Source organism: Chroicocephalus ridibundus, chromosome 24, assembly GCF_963924245.1.
Source record: "Chroicocephalus ridibundus chromosome 24, bChrRid1.1, whole genome shotgun sequence".
In the NCBI taxonomy this organism is placed as follows: domain Eukaryota; kingdom Metazoa; phylum Chordata; class Aves; order Charadriiformes; family Laridae; genus Chroicocephalus; species Chroicocephalus ridibundus.
In genome coordinates this window covers 655,576-672,934 of record NC_086307.1, presented here as the reverse complement: position 1 = coordinate 672,934, position 17,359 = coordinate 655,576, and the positions used below count along the sequence as shown (strand labels likewise).

Genomic DNA, 17,359 nt, shown 5'->3' with positions numbered 1-17,359 from the left:
CCATGGCTCACCGTCAGGCTGGCGGTAGGGGTGGTAGATGTGGATGTCCATGGGGCGGTGCAGTGTGCTGATCAGCAGGGTCTTGTTGGCTCCCGTAGTCTTGTGGGCCCGGTTGATGGACTTGGTCTCCCAGTCGGTCCAGTAAATGAAATCCTCAAAGAGGGTGAGTGCAAAGATGTGCGGGATGTCCTGGCTCAGCACTGCAAGGGGGAGTGGGCGGCTCAGCAAGGGGCTGCCCCACACCACCCTCCCACAGCGCAGCCTTTCTCCAGGGACAGCTCAGCCTGGGAACAAACCTCTTCCCCCGGTCAGAGGCACAGAGGAGCTGCTGGAGCTGGGGACCATGCCCAGTAGCCCTGGCTCCTGTTCCCACAACCAATCCAAAGCCCACATCCCACAAAGGCCTGGCAGTGCCCCGAAAGCCCCGGTGCTCTCACCCGTGTGCCGGTTGGAGCCGTCCAGGCTGGCAAACTCGATGTAGTCCTCCCGTGCGTCGGCCCAATAGATCCGGCTGTTGATGTAGTCAAGGGTGAGGCCATTGGGCCAAGTTATCTTGGTGTCAACGATGACGCTGCGGTTGGTGCCATCCATGCCGATCTTCCCAATCAGGGAGTGGTCCCCCCAGTCCGTCCAGTATAGGTAACTGGGCATGAAAGAGAAGAGCAGAGGGAGGCTGAGTCTGGCCCAAGCCACAGCGGCAGCCACACTCCGCCCATTGTGTGGCTAAACCACGGCAAGGCGGCAGGGGGGCCACCAGCCCCTCCCTGTGTTGAGGGGAAGGTCCAGGTCCCCCATGCTCTCACCCATTCTGCACATCCACCACCAGTGCCCGGGGCTCACGCAGGCCCGAGTTCACCAGCACAGTGCGGTAGGCGCCGTTGAGCTTCGACACTTCGATGGTGTCCCGACCTTTGTCGCACCAGTACAGGTTGCCTCCCACCCAGTCCACAGCCAGCCCGTCAGGGTTGCTGAGGCCAGTGCGGTGCAGAACCTATTGGGAGAAAACAGAGATGTTGCAGCTGGACAAGGAGACCCATATCCTGCTCTGGTCCCTCAGGGATGACAACATCCCCCTTCCCCGGTACATCGCCCTTGCAGATGGTCCTGCCTAGCTCCCTTTCCTCACTCCTCTCTTCCCCCAGCCCTCCTTGCCCACTGCTTTGGTGCAGCGTGGAGCCCACCTCTGATCAGGAGGGTGCTGCGAAACATCCCCGCAGCAACCTGGGCTGATGCCCTGAGCCTAATGATGACCCCACAGCAGGGCTTGTGCCCAGTTCCAGGGTGGCCGTGGTGCCAGTCTGTGCCCCCCCTGCCCGGACCGGGGGTGCCCAAGGCGCTGCCTCAGGCCCCACCTGAACGTTGCTCCCATTGATGTGCATACGGCGGATCATGCTGCCCTGTGTGGTGACATCTGTCCAGTAGATCATCTGCTCCCGATAGTCAAAATCCAGAGCCACTGCGTTGTTCAGCCCCTGGGAGGAAGGGAGAAGTGTTGAAACAGCCTCACCTGCCAGCACAGGGTCACGGGGGCTTTACAGGGACCAGTGAGCCCCCAGCCTCAACTTGCAGCCCCTGCAGCAGAGAAGTTAAAAGCACCTACAGGCAACTGTTGTGCAGCTCCTGTATACTCATAGCGAGATCCTGGATTCCCAGGATCTACTGTCTGCCTGGGAAGCCAAGAGCCCAAACTCCCAGGCTGGCAGGTCTCCTGCCCTGCAGGGCCCCTCTCCAACCCCAAACCCCTGGCCACGTGGGGCTGGTGCCCCCTCCTGCTCCTGGCTCCTCTCGCACCTGCTTGAGCAGCGTGTAGTTGGAGCCATCCAGGTTGAGTTTCCTCAGGTAGTACCGGTTGGCAAAGATGAGGAAGGGCTCTTCATCTGCACAGGGAAACCATGAGACGTGTCAGGGAAGTGCTGCTGGGACGCGGGCAGATCCCCTGTGGATCTGCTGCCCTCCCTGCCCCACCGCCTCCCAGCTCTCCTTCCTGAGTCGGGTGCAGCTACTTTGCTTCGCAGAGCATCGTGACCGACTCCAATGCCAGCAGTATCCCACGGTCACCAGAAGAGCATCCCTGCCTCCCAGTTTGCTCTCAGCTCTCACCTGTGACAGCTTTACAGCTGGTGGGGTTGTCAGGTTTGAGCTTGTAGCCCTCTACGCACAGGCACTTGTAGCTCCCCAGAGTGTTGATGCACTTCTGGCTGCAGGGGTAGGTGGTGGAGCACTCGTCGATGTCAATGCACGTCTTCCCGTCGTCCTTCAGCCGGAACCCAGGACGGCATCTACACTGCAGGAGGCAACCGGGAGCTGTTAGACATATCCAGGGCCTGCACGCTGGGACGTGACAGGCATCACACCATGGGACAAGTGGGCTCAGGCACAGACGGCTTGCAGACACAAGAGCAGCACACACAATCACGGGCCGAAAGAGCCTGTGTGCGCACCCCTTGCCCCTGGTGCAGGACAGAAGCAACCCTCACGCTAAGGGAGCAGGAAAGCATCCCTCCAGCCGAGCCTCCCAGCCTGCGGGCCCCTACCTTGTATCCGATCTTGAGGTCCTCGCACTCCTGGGAACAGCCGCTCAGCTTCTTGTTGAGACACTCGTTGATGAAGCAGTTGAGCTCGTCGGAGCCGTCCGTGCAGTCATTGTTGTTGTCGCAAAGCAGTGCCTCTGGGATGCACTTTCCGTTCTTGCAGAGGAAGAAGGAGTCGTTGCACTTGTTCTCTGCAGCAGGTGGAGGGGAGGTGGCAGTGGTCAGCGTGAGACAGCCGGGTGGCCCCGCTCCGCGGCCACGGCCCCCACAGGTACCTGGGCTGGTGCAGCGCGGGTTCTTGGGCGCCTCGTCTGAGTGGTCATGGCAGTCGAACTCGCCGTCGCACTCCCATTGCCGGTTGCTGAGGCAGCGGCCATTAGCGCAGCGGAACTCGTGGGGGCCGCAGGTGGGGTACTCTGCAGGAGGGTGGCGGGCTCAGACGGCACTGCCCACCTTCCCGAGCCAGCCAGGAGTTACGGGGGCACCACAGAGCCATGGCATGGGCGCCCAAACCTCCCTGCAGCCTCCTCAGGACCGTGCTGCACCGCAGGGGCCAAGGAAGTGGCAAATGCAGGTGGTTTTGGTGCTCTCCAAACCTGGTCTGTGCCAGGGCGCATGCCCTGCGGCGGGGCTGAGGGGGACAGCTCTCCTGCACCAAACCCCTCCCGCTCCCCCCTCATCCTGGTCTCCCATCAAACCCCTTCTGGATGATGAAGACCCTTTCAGGGTCCCGTCTCAGCACCCAGGAGACCCAGCGTGGCTGCCAGGGCCAGTGCCACAGGAGATACAGCCCTCGTCATCCTCCCAAGTCCCATGGAACCCACCACACTCTGGGGACTCGTCTGAGCCGTCACCACAGTCGTCATCATGGTCGCAGACAAAGTGTTTGGGAATGCACTGGCGGTTTCCGCACATGAACTCCCGCTCGTCGCACGTGTTGTTGTACACTGCAACGAGGCATGGCTGTCAGCCCCCCGCCAGATTGCGTGCTCTCCTGCCTGCCCCCCCAGCCCTTTGTCTCAGGACACTGGGGACAAGAGCTGAGGCACAGCCCAGTTGGGGCAGCGACTCCCACTCCTTCGCCCCCAGCCTGAGCCCTCATCCCATGGCTGTGAACAGCACCCGGGCAACATGGTGCCCTTAGTGCAGGATGATGCTCCTCCTCTCCTCGCAGTCAGGGAAAGGCACCCAAATGTCCCCGTGTCCAGCACAAGGCATCCTGTCTGCTACCGACAGGGACCCCAGGGAGTGGGGGGGGGGCCCCCAGGCAGCTCGGCTTGCTCTACACCCCATTCCTCTCCAGCCTCTGGCCCCACCACGCACCCAGCCCTCTGGGGACTCACAGCAGCCGGCAGCGAGGGTCTCGTCAGCTCCGTCTGCACAGTCCTTGTCTCCGTCACAGAGCCAGCGCTCCGGCACGCACACATAGGTGCCCGGGCACTGGAAGGATCCTGTGCTGCAGGTGGTCATCCCTGGGGAAGGGAGAAGCGGGAAGGAATCCAGTCACCCCCATCACTGGAGAACCGGCACTCTTGGGCTATGTGGGTCCTAAGGCCCAGGAGAGCAGTGAGGACCATGGCACAGGAAAGCAAAGGTGGGAGAAGGGATGGGCAGAGGCAGGAATACGCAGAGATGGAGCTGCAGCGCGGGCAGGGACTGAGAGAGGTGAGAGCAGGGGCTGGAGCAGACTCACGGCAGCGGCTGTCCTCGTCAGAGCCATCCCCACAGTCGTCTGCCCCGTCACACACCCAGAGCTTGGAGATGCAGCGGTGGTTGTTGCACTCAAACTGCACGGGGTAGCAGAACTTGTCTGGGAGAGGAGGAGAGGAGAGGAGGGGTGAGAGCCAGGGCGATGCGGGGGGAAGGACGCGGCAGCAGAGCACGGCCACACTGGGCCAGCCGGACTCCAGGGCTGGAGCCCAGGGTGGTGCTGGGGCTACTGCTCGCCCAGGCCTGGCAGTGCCCACACGCCACGCTGGCAGGCTCTGCATGGAGCGGTGTGGGATTCCCTGCTCTGGAGCTGGGGAGGTTCCCCAGTTCCTCAGCTCCATCTGCGGTTTCTTCAGGGAGGTTGGAACTGAAAACGTAACTCAAGTGAGCCATAACTGGCCACCTTCAAAATGACCACGGACACTTGTGGATGCGCTGAGCAAACAAACGCACCAGGACTTTTGCATTGGTCACAGTTAAAAGCCCAAACTTGTGGAATAAGACCACAGAGGGGGAAAAAATCTGGAGTCCGGTCCTTGGAAAAGGGATGTCAGGGAGAGGAGAGGGTCCTGCCTACCCTCCAGCACACTTGCACTTGCCACCCCATGCCATCACCCTGGAGCCCCTTGCTCTCCCCACCCTGCCGCTCACTGCAGTGAGTCTCGTCTTCTCCGTTCTCGCAGTCGTCCTCTTTGTCGCAGGTCCAAGTCATGGGGATGCACCTCCCACTTGGGCAGGCGAAGTAATTGGCCGGACACTTGGGTTTCCTCCCACCTGCTTTGTGAAGGAAACGTCAGGTAAGGGTGATGGTACGGACGTGTCCTGCCTCCTCCCAACCCAGAAGTGCCCAACTCCAAAGGATTCCTCCCCAAAAGCACTCTGTGATCCCGCATGCATCAGCACCCTGCAGCACCCTCTGTGCAGGAGCTGTGCAAGCAAGGGACGATGGTCTCAGTGTGCAAATAAAGCATCCACTGCCCAAACAGACCCCAAAGGGGAGCACCCAGCCAGAGGGCTGGTGCGATGCCCCCCATCTCTCAGGCCTGAGCCCCCTTTCCTCGCCCCAGTCTCACCTGGACAGTTGCGCTCGTCTGAGTAGTCTCCGCAATCATTCGCCCCATCGCACACCCAGCTCGGAGCGTAGCACAGAGAGGTGTGTTCGCACTTCTGGAACGTGGTACCCTTCACCCCCAGCTTGAAATAGCTGCTGCAGTCGGTGGCGGCTGCAAGGAACCACAACAGGAGCCCTGGGTGATGGGTGCTGCTTGCCAGCGGCACAACCCTTCGGTCCAGCTCCCACTGCGCAGCACGAGCCCTCGCCCTGCTGCTGACAGCCCTTCCCTCCTCGGAGCAGCCCCGAGCTGACTCTGCCCACGTGCCCCGAGCTGCCGGGACCATGTTAAGCATTTCTGGTGGGCTGCTGGGGGGTGAGGTGCCGGGCACGGCGTGGGCGGCTGCAGTGATGGGCTGGGGGTGCTAACCTGGGCTGGCCTCTGCTGATGGGATGGGAGCCAGGGCTCTTACCCGGTTCAGCACAAGTCCCAAAGATTGAAAAGACTGAAAGCAGGTGCAGGGACCCAGGCCCCCCACCCCGCAGGCACAGAGGTCAGGAGCATCTCCAGCAGAGCAGAGCTGGGGGGGCAGCAGGGAACATGGGACAGTGGCTGGGGCACTCACTGCAGTTCATTTCATCCGAAGCATCCTCGCAATCGACGAACTGGTTACAGCGGCTTGAATTCCCAATGCAGCTCCCATCTCGGCAGCGAAACTCGGTAGCAGCGCAGCTGGTTTCTGCAAGGGGGAAGCCCCCGCAGCGGATGAGGCTGTGCTGGGGGACCCAGAGGGTACGGCCGCCCCACGGTCCCCACTCGCACTGCGGACGTGCGTGCACAGACCTCCACTGCCCAGCACAGCTACAGACTGCCCGGCCCTGCTCTCCTAGCTCCGGTCCCCTCCCAGCTGAGACCTGGTGCCTGTCCGGCTCACGCCCTCTGCCCGGCAGCCTGAGCTCCTCTCCTGAGCTGGCCTGTTGCTAACAGACCTGGACGGGCCCAGGGAAGCTCCTGACCCTCCCCGTCAGTTCTGAACCAAGCAGACAGGCTCCTGCAGCTCTGAAGGGATGCTGCGCTTAGGGCTGCCTGGGTGCCCTTTTCTCAGGAGCACAGGAGCCATTAGGAGCAGTGACACTGCGCCTTGCCATCGCCTTGTGCTCCTCCTGGGTGTCACACCACTGTTCTCAGGAGGCTCTGGGTGCTGCACGGCCACGCTCGGGAGTTATTCCTCCCGGCTGTCGGGGAGTGAGCTTTACAAAGCAGTCTGCGGTACAAGCAGCACAGGTAGGATTTAGACCTTGACTATCCGTTAAGCCCTGGCTCTGTTCTGATCTGTCAAGCTGAAGGTAACTCTTTCCCGAAGCCTCTGTCCCTGTCCCCAGACGGCTGACCGAGCCCTGGCAAGGGCTGGCCGGGAGCCAGCCAGCCAGCCTGCTTACTGTTACACGGCACTTCGTCCGAGTTGTCCCCACAGTCGTCCACGCCATTGCACCAATAGCGGCTGGCGATGCAGCGCCCGTTCATGCAGTGCAGGTAACCCTTCTTGCACTTGCGGCTGCCTGTGAGGGAGGAGGAGGAGATGAGTGCAAGGGGAGGGCCGGCGCCCCAGGTGCCTCAGCTCCTCAGGGACCCTTCAGCAGGGGAAGAAGCTACACAGGCAGGATTAGGAAACAGGCTCCCTCGTGCTGTGCTGGCAACATGGCAGGGTCAAGCTTGGCCTTTGCCCAGCAGAGACCCCTCCTGGCAGAGAAGCAAGGGCTGGTTTAGAGCAAAGGTGCTGCAGCCCCCACTGCGTCGGCTCAAGGTTTCTCACCCTCCAGCCTGCCCCCCAAAACTGAAAAAGGTCTGGAGCCCTTAAGGCCTGGCCTGGCTGGGCCCATCTCTGGGAGGCCGAGAGGGACTGCAAGCACTTGAGGGGCACGAGAAGACACCCAAGGCACCCTGGCTCCCTTTGCTGAGCAGAGCCGAGAGCTCGAGCACGGTGCCTGCAGATGCTGGGAGGTGTGTGTGTGTTTGAGCAAAGCAGCAAGAGGAGGAACCTTACTGCAGTAGGACTGCTTCTCATCTGACTTGTCCTTGCAGTGGACCACGCCATCACAGGTCCGGCTGAAGTCAATGCAGTCGCCGTTCCCACACTCAAACTCATCGTGCATGTTGCAGGTGGAATTCAGGGCTGGGGAGGGTGTGGGGAATGTCAGCTCTGCCAGGCTGAGACCGGCCTCTCCTCCTTCCCTCCCCATCCCCACCAGCTCCCACTTCCACCTCCCCTCCACCTTTGCAGGTGAAATCCTCCTGCAGGATGCGCTCGCCACGGCAGGAGCAGTTGACGTGTCCTTTGGGTGTGAGCAGGCAGAGATCCTGACAGCCGCCGTTGTTCACCCTGCATGGGGACAGCTCACCTAGGAGAGACGGAGAGAAGTCACACCAGGGACAGTCTCAGCAGCCCCTTCCCCTTGTCCGCCCTGCTGGAGGGATGAAAAGTATGGGATCCTCCCCAGGCTCTTCAGATGGGGCAATGAGGGAGGCACTGGGGGCATCCAGTCTCCCCAGATCTTGCAAGGAGGATGCCCTGGGAAGAGCATAAATGGGGCAAATTCTCTCTTTCTTCAGCCTGCAGAGGGTCTGAAGATGGACAGGCCTTGGCGTGAGGGTCCCAAAGGGGCAATGACAGGCCAGGCAGGATGGTGGGATGGGTTTCCCCTTCCCCTGGCCTGCAGACAGGGTGGAAGAGCAGCGCGGGGTGGCAGGGGAGCAGGGGCCCCGGGTGGTGAGGCTGCGGTGGCTGGTGCGGTGGAGGGGGTCCTTACAGCTGTCGGTGTCGTTGGCCACAGCAATGATGCCCATGGGCTGCTGGGGGATGTCAACACGCAGAAGCTTCATGTCAGTGCCCACATACTTGTTGGCTCGTTGCACAGCCCTGCGCACCCAGTCCGTCCAGAAGATGTAATCACCGTAGACAGCCAGGCCGAAGGGGTGCACAGGCTCCGATTTCAGGATCACCTGCCGGACATTGGCAAACCATGAGCGTCAGGGAACCTGGCTGTGGGTCACAGCCCCCATCACCACCCCAAAGGCAGCCCATCCCCAGGTGTCTGCCCCGGGGGAAGGCTCAACTTCCCCGAGCTCCAGGAACAGCTCTGCTTGCCCATGACAATGCGCCAGCCCCATTTCTGACACCCGCCGTTCTCCTCCAGCTCTGCCGCTGGGGCCAGGTCTGGACTCACGTGGCGGTGGGAGCCATCGTATTCACAGCGCTCAATTTTGTCCAGCGTGGCATCAGAGAAGTAGATCTTCTCAGCCTTGTGGTCAATGGCCAGCCCATTGGGTGTCCGTATGTCCTGGTCAATGATGATGAGGACGTTGGCACCAGAGAGGGTGGCACGCATGATGCTGGGGTGTTGCTCGTTCCAGTTGGTCCAGAACATCAGGCTGGAAGGGGAGAGACACGTGATGCCTTTGCAACCCCAGCTCTCTGCCAGGTACGTGTTGGCTTAGCCCACCCCTCCACTGCTGCGGGGCTTCCAGGGACTTTGGGACAGATGGGACATAGTCCCCACATAAAAAGGGCGGGAGAGGGATAAATGAGGCCACTACAGCCAGCTGGGAAATGCGGTAGCCCATGGTACCAGTTGGCCAGAGAAGGGGATGGGATGGGGTTTGTGTCTTTCCTTTGGGGTGCTGAAGGAAGGGGGGCAGGGCACGGGGCCTTTCCTCCCTGGGGTCCAATACCCTCTGTGCTGGGAACCAGTGCTTCCTCCCCAGTGGAGGGGAGTCCGCCTGGATGCTGGCCCTGGGACCATGCGGACCCCCGGGCAGGCTGGCTGGACCACCGATGGCCACTCACTTCTGGCACTCGTCCAGCACAAAGGCCCGGGGGTGGTCGTCCCCTGACATGGTGATCACCGTCTCCCTCTCGAATGCCCCCAGGCGGCTCTGGTCCACGGTGTGGCGGGTGATGGTGGAGGTGGTGTAGCTCGTCCAGTACAGCGTGTCCCAGCCGCGGTGGTATGCCAGCCCCTCCACTGAGCCCACGTCTACAGAAGGGGAGGACAGGCAAGGGTTGTGTCCAGCCTGTGCTCCTGCAAGGCTGCCCAGCTCACCTGGACGCGGCTTCTCCTGCAGCCTGAAGTTATTGCTTTTAATTACACCCCATAAAAATCCCTCAGAGGCTCTGGCTACTTGCTAACGCGGCGCCAATACGGCAGCACCTGAGGGGACTCAGCAAGGCTGGGCTAACGGGCAAGCTGAGATCCCAGGAGACTTTAGGGGCCTCCTGGGCAGACCCCTGCTACCAGCCAGCTAACGACACTTTCTTGAAGGGAGGCTGGGTGATGTTCACCTACGATGAAATGAGGACCTGAATTTGGCTTTCAAGCTCATGCTCTGATCATCTCCCCTGCACTGGCCAGGGCTTGCTCCGGGTCCCCCTGTCCCCGCAGCAGCGGCGCTGGGAAGGGTCACCCTCTGCCAGGGGAGAGCTGAGGCCCAGAGGCACGAAGTGACAAGATGAAGACTTGTGGCCGACCAGGGAGACCTTCCCTCCAGCTCTCAGGCCAGGAACTTGAACTGTACACCTATCCTTCCTCCCTCGTTAACGATCAGCAAAAGGTTTAATGAACCGGCTACAACAGATGGGCCCTGCTCTCCTGATCTCAGCGATAACAGCCATCCCAAGTGACAAATGTAAATACACTCATTAGCGAGCACATCTATAACCCTTGCTGGAGGTGCTCCCTAGTGACGCAGAGAGACAGACGGGGTCTCTTCAACTGCTGTAGGAGCCAATAAAACCAGCCAAGGACAAGCGGAGGGCTGGAGGTGAAGAGAGGGCCAGACGTGGCACGCGTTGCTCAGGCTCGGCAGGTCTGTCTTGGAAGTCAAATGCAAACACAGAGCAGATCCCAAGTTTGCTGCAGTGCCTTGTTTCTAGAGCAATGCGTACCCACGTGCACGCCTGAGCCTTGTGACACACTCTCCTTGCCAGAACAAGCTCTGCAGACTGCTCCTGACACTTGCATCCTCTACCACAGGCTGCTGCCTCGTCCAGAGGCTCGGGCAGGAAGCTCACAGCTGAACCCTTAACAGCTGCCACTCAAAACACCTCTTGAAAACACCAAAATACATCAACAGAGAAAAGGAAAAAAAGCCCTTGGGAGAGCAAGGAGGGAGTTCAGGAAGAGGTGGCATGGGAGAACAGGAAAGAGGGGTCTGAAGGCAGATGCTCGTGGAGGGAGCCCGGTGACACTCACTCTCCACGATGGTCTTGCGCCCCGTGCCATCATCGTTGATCTGCTGGATGTTGCCAAAGTGGATGTCACTGTAGAATATGCGGTTGCTGCCCTTGGAGCCGTAGCGGTAGTCGAAGGCCAGGGCAATGACATTCTTCATGTGCTCCGCATCCTCGAAGGGCTTGATGGGTGCGTTGAGGTTGTTCTCGTCCGACAGGTGGATGCTCTTGAGGATGGTGCGCTCCGAATACAGCAGGTAGCCATCGTAGTCCCGGCAGCTCACCCCGTCCTCGGAGAGCATGCCATGGGCGCAGGCGCATGTCCTCTGCCCATTGCCACGGAACAGGCAGAGCTGCTGGCAGCCCCCATTGCTCTGGGCACAGATGTTGGTGCCTGGGGAGGAAAGACGGGATTGTCTGAGGAACTGGGCAGGCTCTGTGAAGGAGGATGCTCCCGCTCAGCCGCTTTTCACCGCTCCCCGCTCCCAGAGGAAGTGGGTGAAGAAAAGGGCTCAGCCCACAGCACGACACGGTTCTTTGAAGAGGACACAGTGGCCCGTTTGTCGTTTGTTTCTCCATCCCCCTCCCCACATCTGCCGGCCGTGGGAGCCCAGCCTGGGCGGCCGCCAGCGCTCAGCAGCGCTGCACGGGGGGCTGACACCCGCTCCTGGACGCACCCTTCTGCCTGGCCCGGTTGAAGACTTTGATATCCTTGAGCTGCACGCCGATCCCTGTCCGCAGGGACACCGACTCGGTGGCGTTGTCCTTGTTGCCTCTTTTGATGGAGCCATTCGCGTGAGTCCTAAGAAGGGACAAAGTCACTGAACAACCAACGTGGGGCCCACCTCAGCAGCACCCTGTGGTAGGACCCAGCTCCACCACCTTCGCCATAGCACCCACCAGCTCCCCCCACCCTCCCACATGGCTGGTGCCCCCCCAGCACTGCCGGACCCCCCGGGCACGGTACCTATCGCTCCAGTAAATGTACTCCTCGAACACCGACACTGAGAACATGTCCATGTTGTTGCTGGACAGGACAACCTCTCGGTTTTCACCCGTTTCCAGGTCGATTCGTTCAATCTTGTCTGTCCGGGCATCACACCAGTAAAGCTTCCCATCCTGAGGTGATGAGAAAGCATCCCCATCAGCAATGGAGCAGCGCACCAGGGTGGCACTAAGGCACCCTCCGCACCTCCCACCACGCCTGGCAGAAGGTCCCAGGGTTCAGAAGATGATCACCCTGGACACCCCACCCTGCACTGGAGAGGAGACTCCAGGGCCCTGGGGAAGGCAGCCATGTCCCCAGAGGCCCCACCGGCAGGGGCACAGCTGCAGGGACCCTTGGCATTGGCACGCTCCCCACCAGGCCCCAGGGTCGTACCTCATAGTCGACGGATATTCCATTGGGCCAACTGATGCTGACGTTCACCAGCACCATCCGCTCGGTCCCATCCAGACGCGACCGTTCGATGCGGGGGTACTGGCCCCACTCTGTCCAGAACAGATACCTGCAGGGGACAGCAGGGACGTGACCATGGGGCTGGCCAGAAGCAGCATCCTTGGGCCTTTTGGCCACCAGAGCAGAGGACAAACGCCTCTCCCCCTCATCCCTCTACCCCTGGTGATCTGCCAGCCGCCACGTGCTTGCAGAGCACGCCGCAGCCGGGGAACAGAGCGCTGCATTGCAGCTGGATGCAGCCCAGAAACCAGCCCACGTGCCAGTCACGTAAGGTGCTGTTCTCCATCCTTCCCTGTATCCAAACAACTCTCCTCTCCCTGTGACTGGAGCCAGTCTGGGGAGGCTCCACTTGGATTTTCTGAGGTGCTGGCACCCACAAAGTCACGAGGAGCTCTCAGAGAGCTTGGCCCATCAGCAAAAGGGCGATTAAATTCAGCTGGTTTGGACAGTGGGGACCTGTCCCTTGGTGTGGCAGATGTGCGGGTCCTTCTCCGCTGCATGCAACCATCACAGCTCTGCCGGGAGGGTGCTGGGGGTCTCCAGTACGTGCCCACCCCCCACCTAATGGCCCTCTCCAGGCGGCCTTGTGCAGTGTCTCACCCCTTTTCTGGATGGACTGTGATGGCCCGTGGCTTGTCCAGCCCCTGAGAGATGACCACATAGCGGAAGGACCCGTTCAGCCTGGCCACCTCAATGACATCAAAACCCTGGTCTGTCCAGTAGATGTTTCCTGCAGAGAGGAGACAGTGAACACCCACTCGAGCCCCAATCCCCGACTGCCCCTCTGCTCCTCCCTACGCTGGAGCCCTGTCTCACCAGCGATCCAGTCCACGGCGATGCCCTCCACGCGGCCAATGCCATTGGTCACCACGTCCTCCCGCCACGTCTGGTCCCGCTTGGCCCGGCTGATGGTGCTTAGACCCATGTCCACCCAGTAAATGGTGTCGTTCTCTGAGAAGGGACAGGCAGGAGAGCGGGTGTCAGTGACTGCCCCTGGGTCACCCCAAGGGTGGCACAGACCTGGGCTGAGCCTGCAGCCCTGGCATCGAGACCTGAAACCCTCCTTCATCCAGAGTGGCCAAAGGGAGATGCTCTCCGGCAGAGCATTGCCAAAGGAGGGCCTGGTGACGGTCTCCCTTGCACTCCCCCTCCCTGACCCCTCCAGCCCTGTCGTCCCGCTCCCAGCCCCTGCATCACCTGCGTGGAAGTCGATGCCTACGGCCAGGGAGGTCCCTGACACGGGCACGAGAGCATCTGACTTGTCGTTGGGGTCCAGAGGAATGCCGCGGATCCCCTCGTGGACTGAATACAGGAGGAAGGAGCCAACACCTGCAACACAGATGCGGGGACAGTCAGATGCATCCCAAAAACCACACGACGTCCCTTCAACAGACAGCCATGATTAATGGAAAACTGTGACAGCAGCCCATGGAGGAGCATTAGCCTGGCAGGGCTGGTGGGAGGGCTCGACCCTGCCACGACAGCAGCACCACGAGTCCCCGGCCTGGGCAGACAGCCCAGGACAGCAGAGGGACAGGCAAGGCAGGGCAGGGCTGAATGGCGCTGGCTGGACCTGCTGGCAGGCTCTGCGGCTGCCTGAAGCATCCCCGCACAGGCAGCCCCTACGCCCACCACTCAGCTGACTCTGAGGCTGACGCATGCGAGACGTGGGCTGGCAGCGGGAGCCGCAGCTCCGCAGGCAGTCGGGCAGGGGACGGGGGAGGCAGTTCTGCCGGACACCGAGTGCCTGATCCTGCCCACACTGCTGGGGTCAAGGGGGTGACATGTTTGCAGCACTGTGGTTTCTCACGGAGGGAGGGATGTCCCCCTTCACTTGGGTCCCTGCATGAGAGGGGCTAACCAGGATGAACACAAGGGGAAGCAAACTCCTCTGTGAACAAGATGAGAGAGCTTTCACCGCCACACTGGGCAGGAGAAGGAATGACAAACCTTGTGGAAAGAGGTCAGGGAACAAACCACTCTAAACTGAGCATGGACATGGTCAGGGACCAGATTCCTGATGGCTGGGGCAGGAACCCGGGAACAGCTGCAAAGCCCTTCCCTGCTCAGCTCTGCGAAGGGGCTGCGTGCCGGAGGGCCCTGCCCAGACCTCCCTGCAGGTTGCAAGCCTTGGAGCAGCCTGTTCATGGGGTCCTGACCTACAGTGGAGCACAGGGGAGGCACGAGCAAAGTCTCTTTCCAGAGTCGCCTCCGCCCCCGAGCGCTGGCAAAGGCTCTGTGCTGCATCTGGGTCAGGGCAGCGCTTGTTATTCAGTGCCTGCCCTGACCCAGATGGTGCAGCAGCTCTGCCAGCTCCCTCCAAAAACACCAAGAACATTTTGCACACAAACAGCCTTTGAGAGGCCCTGGCAGTGACCGGGGAGCTGGGGAGGGCTCTTCCCTCCCAGGGGAGATGGTGTCAAACCAGGCAGGGACTGGGGATCTGCAAAGCAAATACTGTGCCGGCTGCCCGGCACCATTCCCGGTGATTGCGGCAAGTCAGTGACCCAAACCTGCTGCTGACAGCCAGGGCTTCACCTCTCCTTTGAGGGCTCCCACCATGCAGTCCTGCTCCCCTCCTCCCGCTAAACCCAGAGCCCCCGGTGCCCCACGCTCATCGCCGCCAGCCCCTCGCAGGGACAGCTCACATGAGGGTCTCGCTGTGGCCCAAGTCCACAGCCCCTCCCGAGCCCCGCTGATGTCCCTCTGGCCCCTGGGGTCCCTTTGCGGCGCTGCTGGGTGCAGGGAGGTGTGGGGCAGTTGGGAGGAGCCCGCACAACCGGAGCGAGCGGTAGCATCGCCCCATGCATGACGCTGGCACACAGGCCTTGTGGCAGAGGCAGAGCTGCAGCACATGGCCGTGGGTGGCTGTGGGGTCTCTCTGCTCCGAGGGGGTAGTTCGGGTGAGGGGACGGGGACAGGCACACTCACCTTCACAGGACTGCTGCCCGCTCTTCAGGCTGTAGCCTGCAGTGCACATGCAGGACCGGGAGGTCTCGGAAGTGGGGAGGCAGAGCTGCGAGCAGTCACCGTTATTCAAGCTGCAGGGGTTGGTTCCAGCTGCCGCGGAGAGAAGTGGGGGGTCAGTGGCAGCCGGGGGACACCCGCAGGGCTGCGGGCGCCTTGGGAGAGGCTGGGGCAGCCGGGGCCAGCACCACTTGGGGCAGACACATGGGATGTGCGTGCTCTGGGCCAGCCGGCAAGGGCCAGGCTTGGGCCAGCAAGAAGGGACAGGGTCAGCCGGCCGCCCAGTCACTGTGGGCCAGACTGTGGCCCCGCTGGCAGCCCGGTGGAGCGGACGAGCTGCTGTCTGGCCCTGCAGGGTCTCTGCCCCGGGACCACACACTCACCTTGCTGGATGCTCTCATTGTACACCTTCATGTGCATCACCAGCGTGGTGCTGTTGCGCAGCACTGTCACCTCTGTCCCATCCTTCTTGTTGCAGGTGCCCATCCTCTCAGAGGCCTGGTCAGCCCACCACAGCTTGTCGCCTGGAAGGAGAAGGCAGGAACATGCAGCAGCCTTCCCCATCCCCTCCCGCCCTAGCAGCAGAGCAGTGGCTCCACACAGATTTACATGCCATGGCATGGAAAAAGGGGTCTGAGCTCAGCCTTTGGTGGAGAAGCATCCCCTCCATAGCTGCTAGAGGTCACAACGAGCAGTCTGTGTTTGGGCAGGGCAGGAGAAAGGGAAAGGGCCTCATAAACCACCCCCACCACCCTGCCAGCTCTCACCCATGATGGCCAGGGCAGTTGCCTTGCTCAGCTGACTCTTCATGGACTCAATCACCTCAAGGTTACTGCCGTCCAGGTTGCACCTGTTGATGGTGCCATTGCCAGAGCTGATCCAGTACAGCTTGCTCTCTGGGTAGTCAATGGCCAGGCCTGGAAAGCAAGAGGACCATCAGTGTCGGGGCAGCACGCAGTGACTGTCACCAAGTGGGATGGGACCAGCAGAGCAGATGGGGTGATGGAGAGAATGGGTGACCTGGCACAAACCAGCCACCAGCCCCCTGGGCAGCCAGGGCCGCCAGAGTCGGGGTTCAGGCTTTTAGGGCCAGCAAGGCTATCCCACGGTGGGGTGGTACCGGGAGGGACGGGGGGGTCCATACCAACAGGCCCTTTCTGGTTGGTGAAGAGGAGAGTGCGGTTGCTGCCATCCATGTTGGCCACGCTGATGTTGTCCCCATCTGTCCAGTAGAGCTTCCTGCACCGGTGAGGGGACATTGAGCACGGTGGCTCCAACAGCCCCAGGGAGATGGCCTAGTTCTGCTGCCCTCCCGGCCCACCCAGGCTCCGCCAGCCCCCGCCACCCAGCCTGCTCTCTAGGCTCCTCTCCAGCCCTGAGCTGGCCCCTCTCCCAGCCCGGGCAGCCCGACAGCCTCTTCGCCCCCAGTGCCGGGACCCCGGAGGGGGTTTGGTGACTGCGAGCACTCGCCCAGCCCAGCCCCGTGCACACCCAGACTGGCACACGCTTGTGGATGCACACTTATCCGCAGCCTGTTCTCCTTCGCGCACGCCGACAGGCGCACACCTCCCGAGCTGTGGCCCCGGCTCCTCTCGCACACCTCCTACACACACTGACACACAGGGAGAGCAACCTGTTCTCTCCCCCACCACACACAGGCATTGTCACGTGCACACACGCATGTGCCTGCATGTACACCTTCTCCTCCTTCGACGCTCACGGCCTGACCCCACGCGTGCTGGCACCGTGTCCCACCAGAGACTTACCCCCGGAGGGGGTGAACAACCAGGCAGTGAGGCTTGTCCAGCCCCTGGATCACCGCATTCTTGAAGGAGCCGTCCAGCCGAGCGACGTTGATCTGCTTCTTGTTGGCGTCATAACTGGTCCAGAAGAGGTTTCTGGAAACCCAATCCACAGAGAGGCCGTGAGCGTTGGGCAGGTCTGGAAGGCAACAGAGAAGGGAGAGTCGTTAATGGCGAGAATGGGGCTGGGACAATGTTCAGATGAAGAGGAAGGGCTGATCTCATGAAGCCGAAGCCTCTGGAGGGTTGGCGGGTCTGGGACCTGATGGGAGCAGCTGTGTGGAGCGATGGTCCTCCACACTCACCTGCAGAGACAACAGTCTCCACGCCGGTGCCATTGATGAAAGCTCTCTTGATGGTCTGGGTGCGGACATCAGACCAGTAAATGCGCTGCTCCACGGCGTCGTAGTCCACCACCGTGACGTTATCAATGTCGGGCACCGTAAAGGAGATAATGTAGTTGTAGTAGGGGTTGTCGATATCCACACCCCGGATCTCCATCTGCCGTGCATACAGCAGGAACTTCTTAAACTCTGGGGAGAAGGACGAGAGGGGCAGTCGTGGGACCTCAGCCTGATCGCAGAGCTGGCACTGAAGAACCCACTTGTCCT

The 17,359-nt window shown here is 61.3% G+C and overlaps 1 protein-coding gene across 6 annotated transcripts in view; it reads right to left on the bottom strand.

The window, feature by feature from the left end:
- Window positions 1-17,359, bottom strand: part of LRP1 (LDL receptor related protein 1) — an 87,159-nt gene that overhangs the window by 13,889 nt on the left and 55,911 nt on the right. For 3 of the 6 annotated variants that reach the window (XR_010074055.1, XM_063359312.1, XM_063359316.1), the window contains 33 exons: window positions 17,054-17,281; window positions 16,713-16,887; window positions 16,091-16,185; window positions 15,714-15,863; window positions 15,330-15,470; window positions 14,911-15,039; window positions 13,177-13,308; window positions 12,796-12,930; window positions 12,580-12,709; window positions 11,902-12,028; window positions 11,488-11,639; window positions 11,198-11,322; window positions 10,543-10,914; window positions 9,138-9,327; window positions 8,518-8,722; window positions 8,101-8,293; window positions 7,567-7,692; window positions 7,338-7,466; window positions 6,733-6,852; window positions 5,919-6,032; window positions 5,315-5,464; window positions 4,881-5,018; window positions 4,225-4,341; window positions 3,875-4,003; window positions 3,356-3,478; window positions 2,807-2,947; window positions 2,535-2,722; window positions 2,101-2,284; window positions 1,792-1,877; window positions 1,353-1,472; window positions 804-991; window positions 438-643; window positions 12-200 (listed from right to left, as the gene is read on the bottom strand). Coding sequence is in view for 5 of the 6 variants with exons in the window: in XM_063359312.1 (XP_063215382.1) it covers window positions 12-200; window positions 438-643; window positions 804-991; window positions 1,353-1,472; window positions 1,792-1,877; window positions 2,101-2,284; window positions 2,535-2,722; window positions 2,807-2,947; window positions 3,356-3,478; window positions 3,875-4,003; window positions 4,225-4,341; window positions 4,881-5,018; window positions 5,315-5,464; window positions 5,919-6,032; window positions 6,733-6,852; window positions 7,338-7,466; window positions 7,567-7,692; window positions 8,101-8,293; window positions 8,518-8,722; window positions 9,138-9,327; window positions 10,543-10,914; window positions 11,198-11,322; window positions 11,488-11,639; window positions 11,902-12,028; window positions 12,580-12,709; window positions 12,796-12,930; window positions 13,177-13,308; window positions 14,911-15,039; window positions 15,330-15,470; window positions 15,714-15,863; window positions 16,091-16,185; window positions 16,713-16,887; window positions 17,054-17,281 (5,127 nt within the window). In the remaining variant the exon portion in view is untranslated. The remainder of the gene's footprint in view (window positions 1-11; window positions 201-437; window positions 644-803; window positions 992-1,352; window positions 1,473-1,791; window positions 1,878-2,100; window positions 2,285-2,534; window positions 2,723-2,806; window positions 2,948-3,355; window positions 3,479-3,874; window positions 4,004-4,224; window positions 4,342-4,880; window positions 5,019-5,314; window positions 5,465-5,918; window positions 6,033-6,732; window positions 6,853-7,337; window positions 7,467-7,566; window positions 7,693-8,100; window positions 8,294-8,517; window positions 8,723-9,137; window positions 9,328-10,542; window positions 10,915-11,197; window positions 11,323-11,487; window positions 11,640-11,901; window positions 12,029-12,579; window positions 12,710-12,795; window positions 12,931-13,176; window positions 13,309-14,910; window positions 15,040-15,329; window positions 15,471-15,713; window positions 15,864-16,090; window positions 16,186-16,712; window positions 16,888-17,053; window positions 17,282-17,359) is intronic. The other 3 variants (XM_063359314.1, XM_063359313.1, XM_063359315.1) reach the window with 3 other exon arrangements.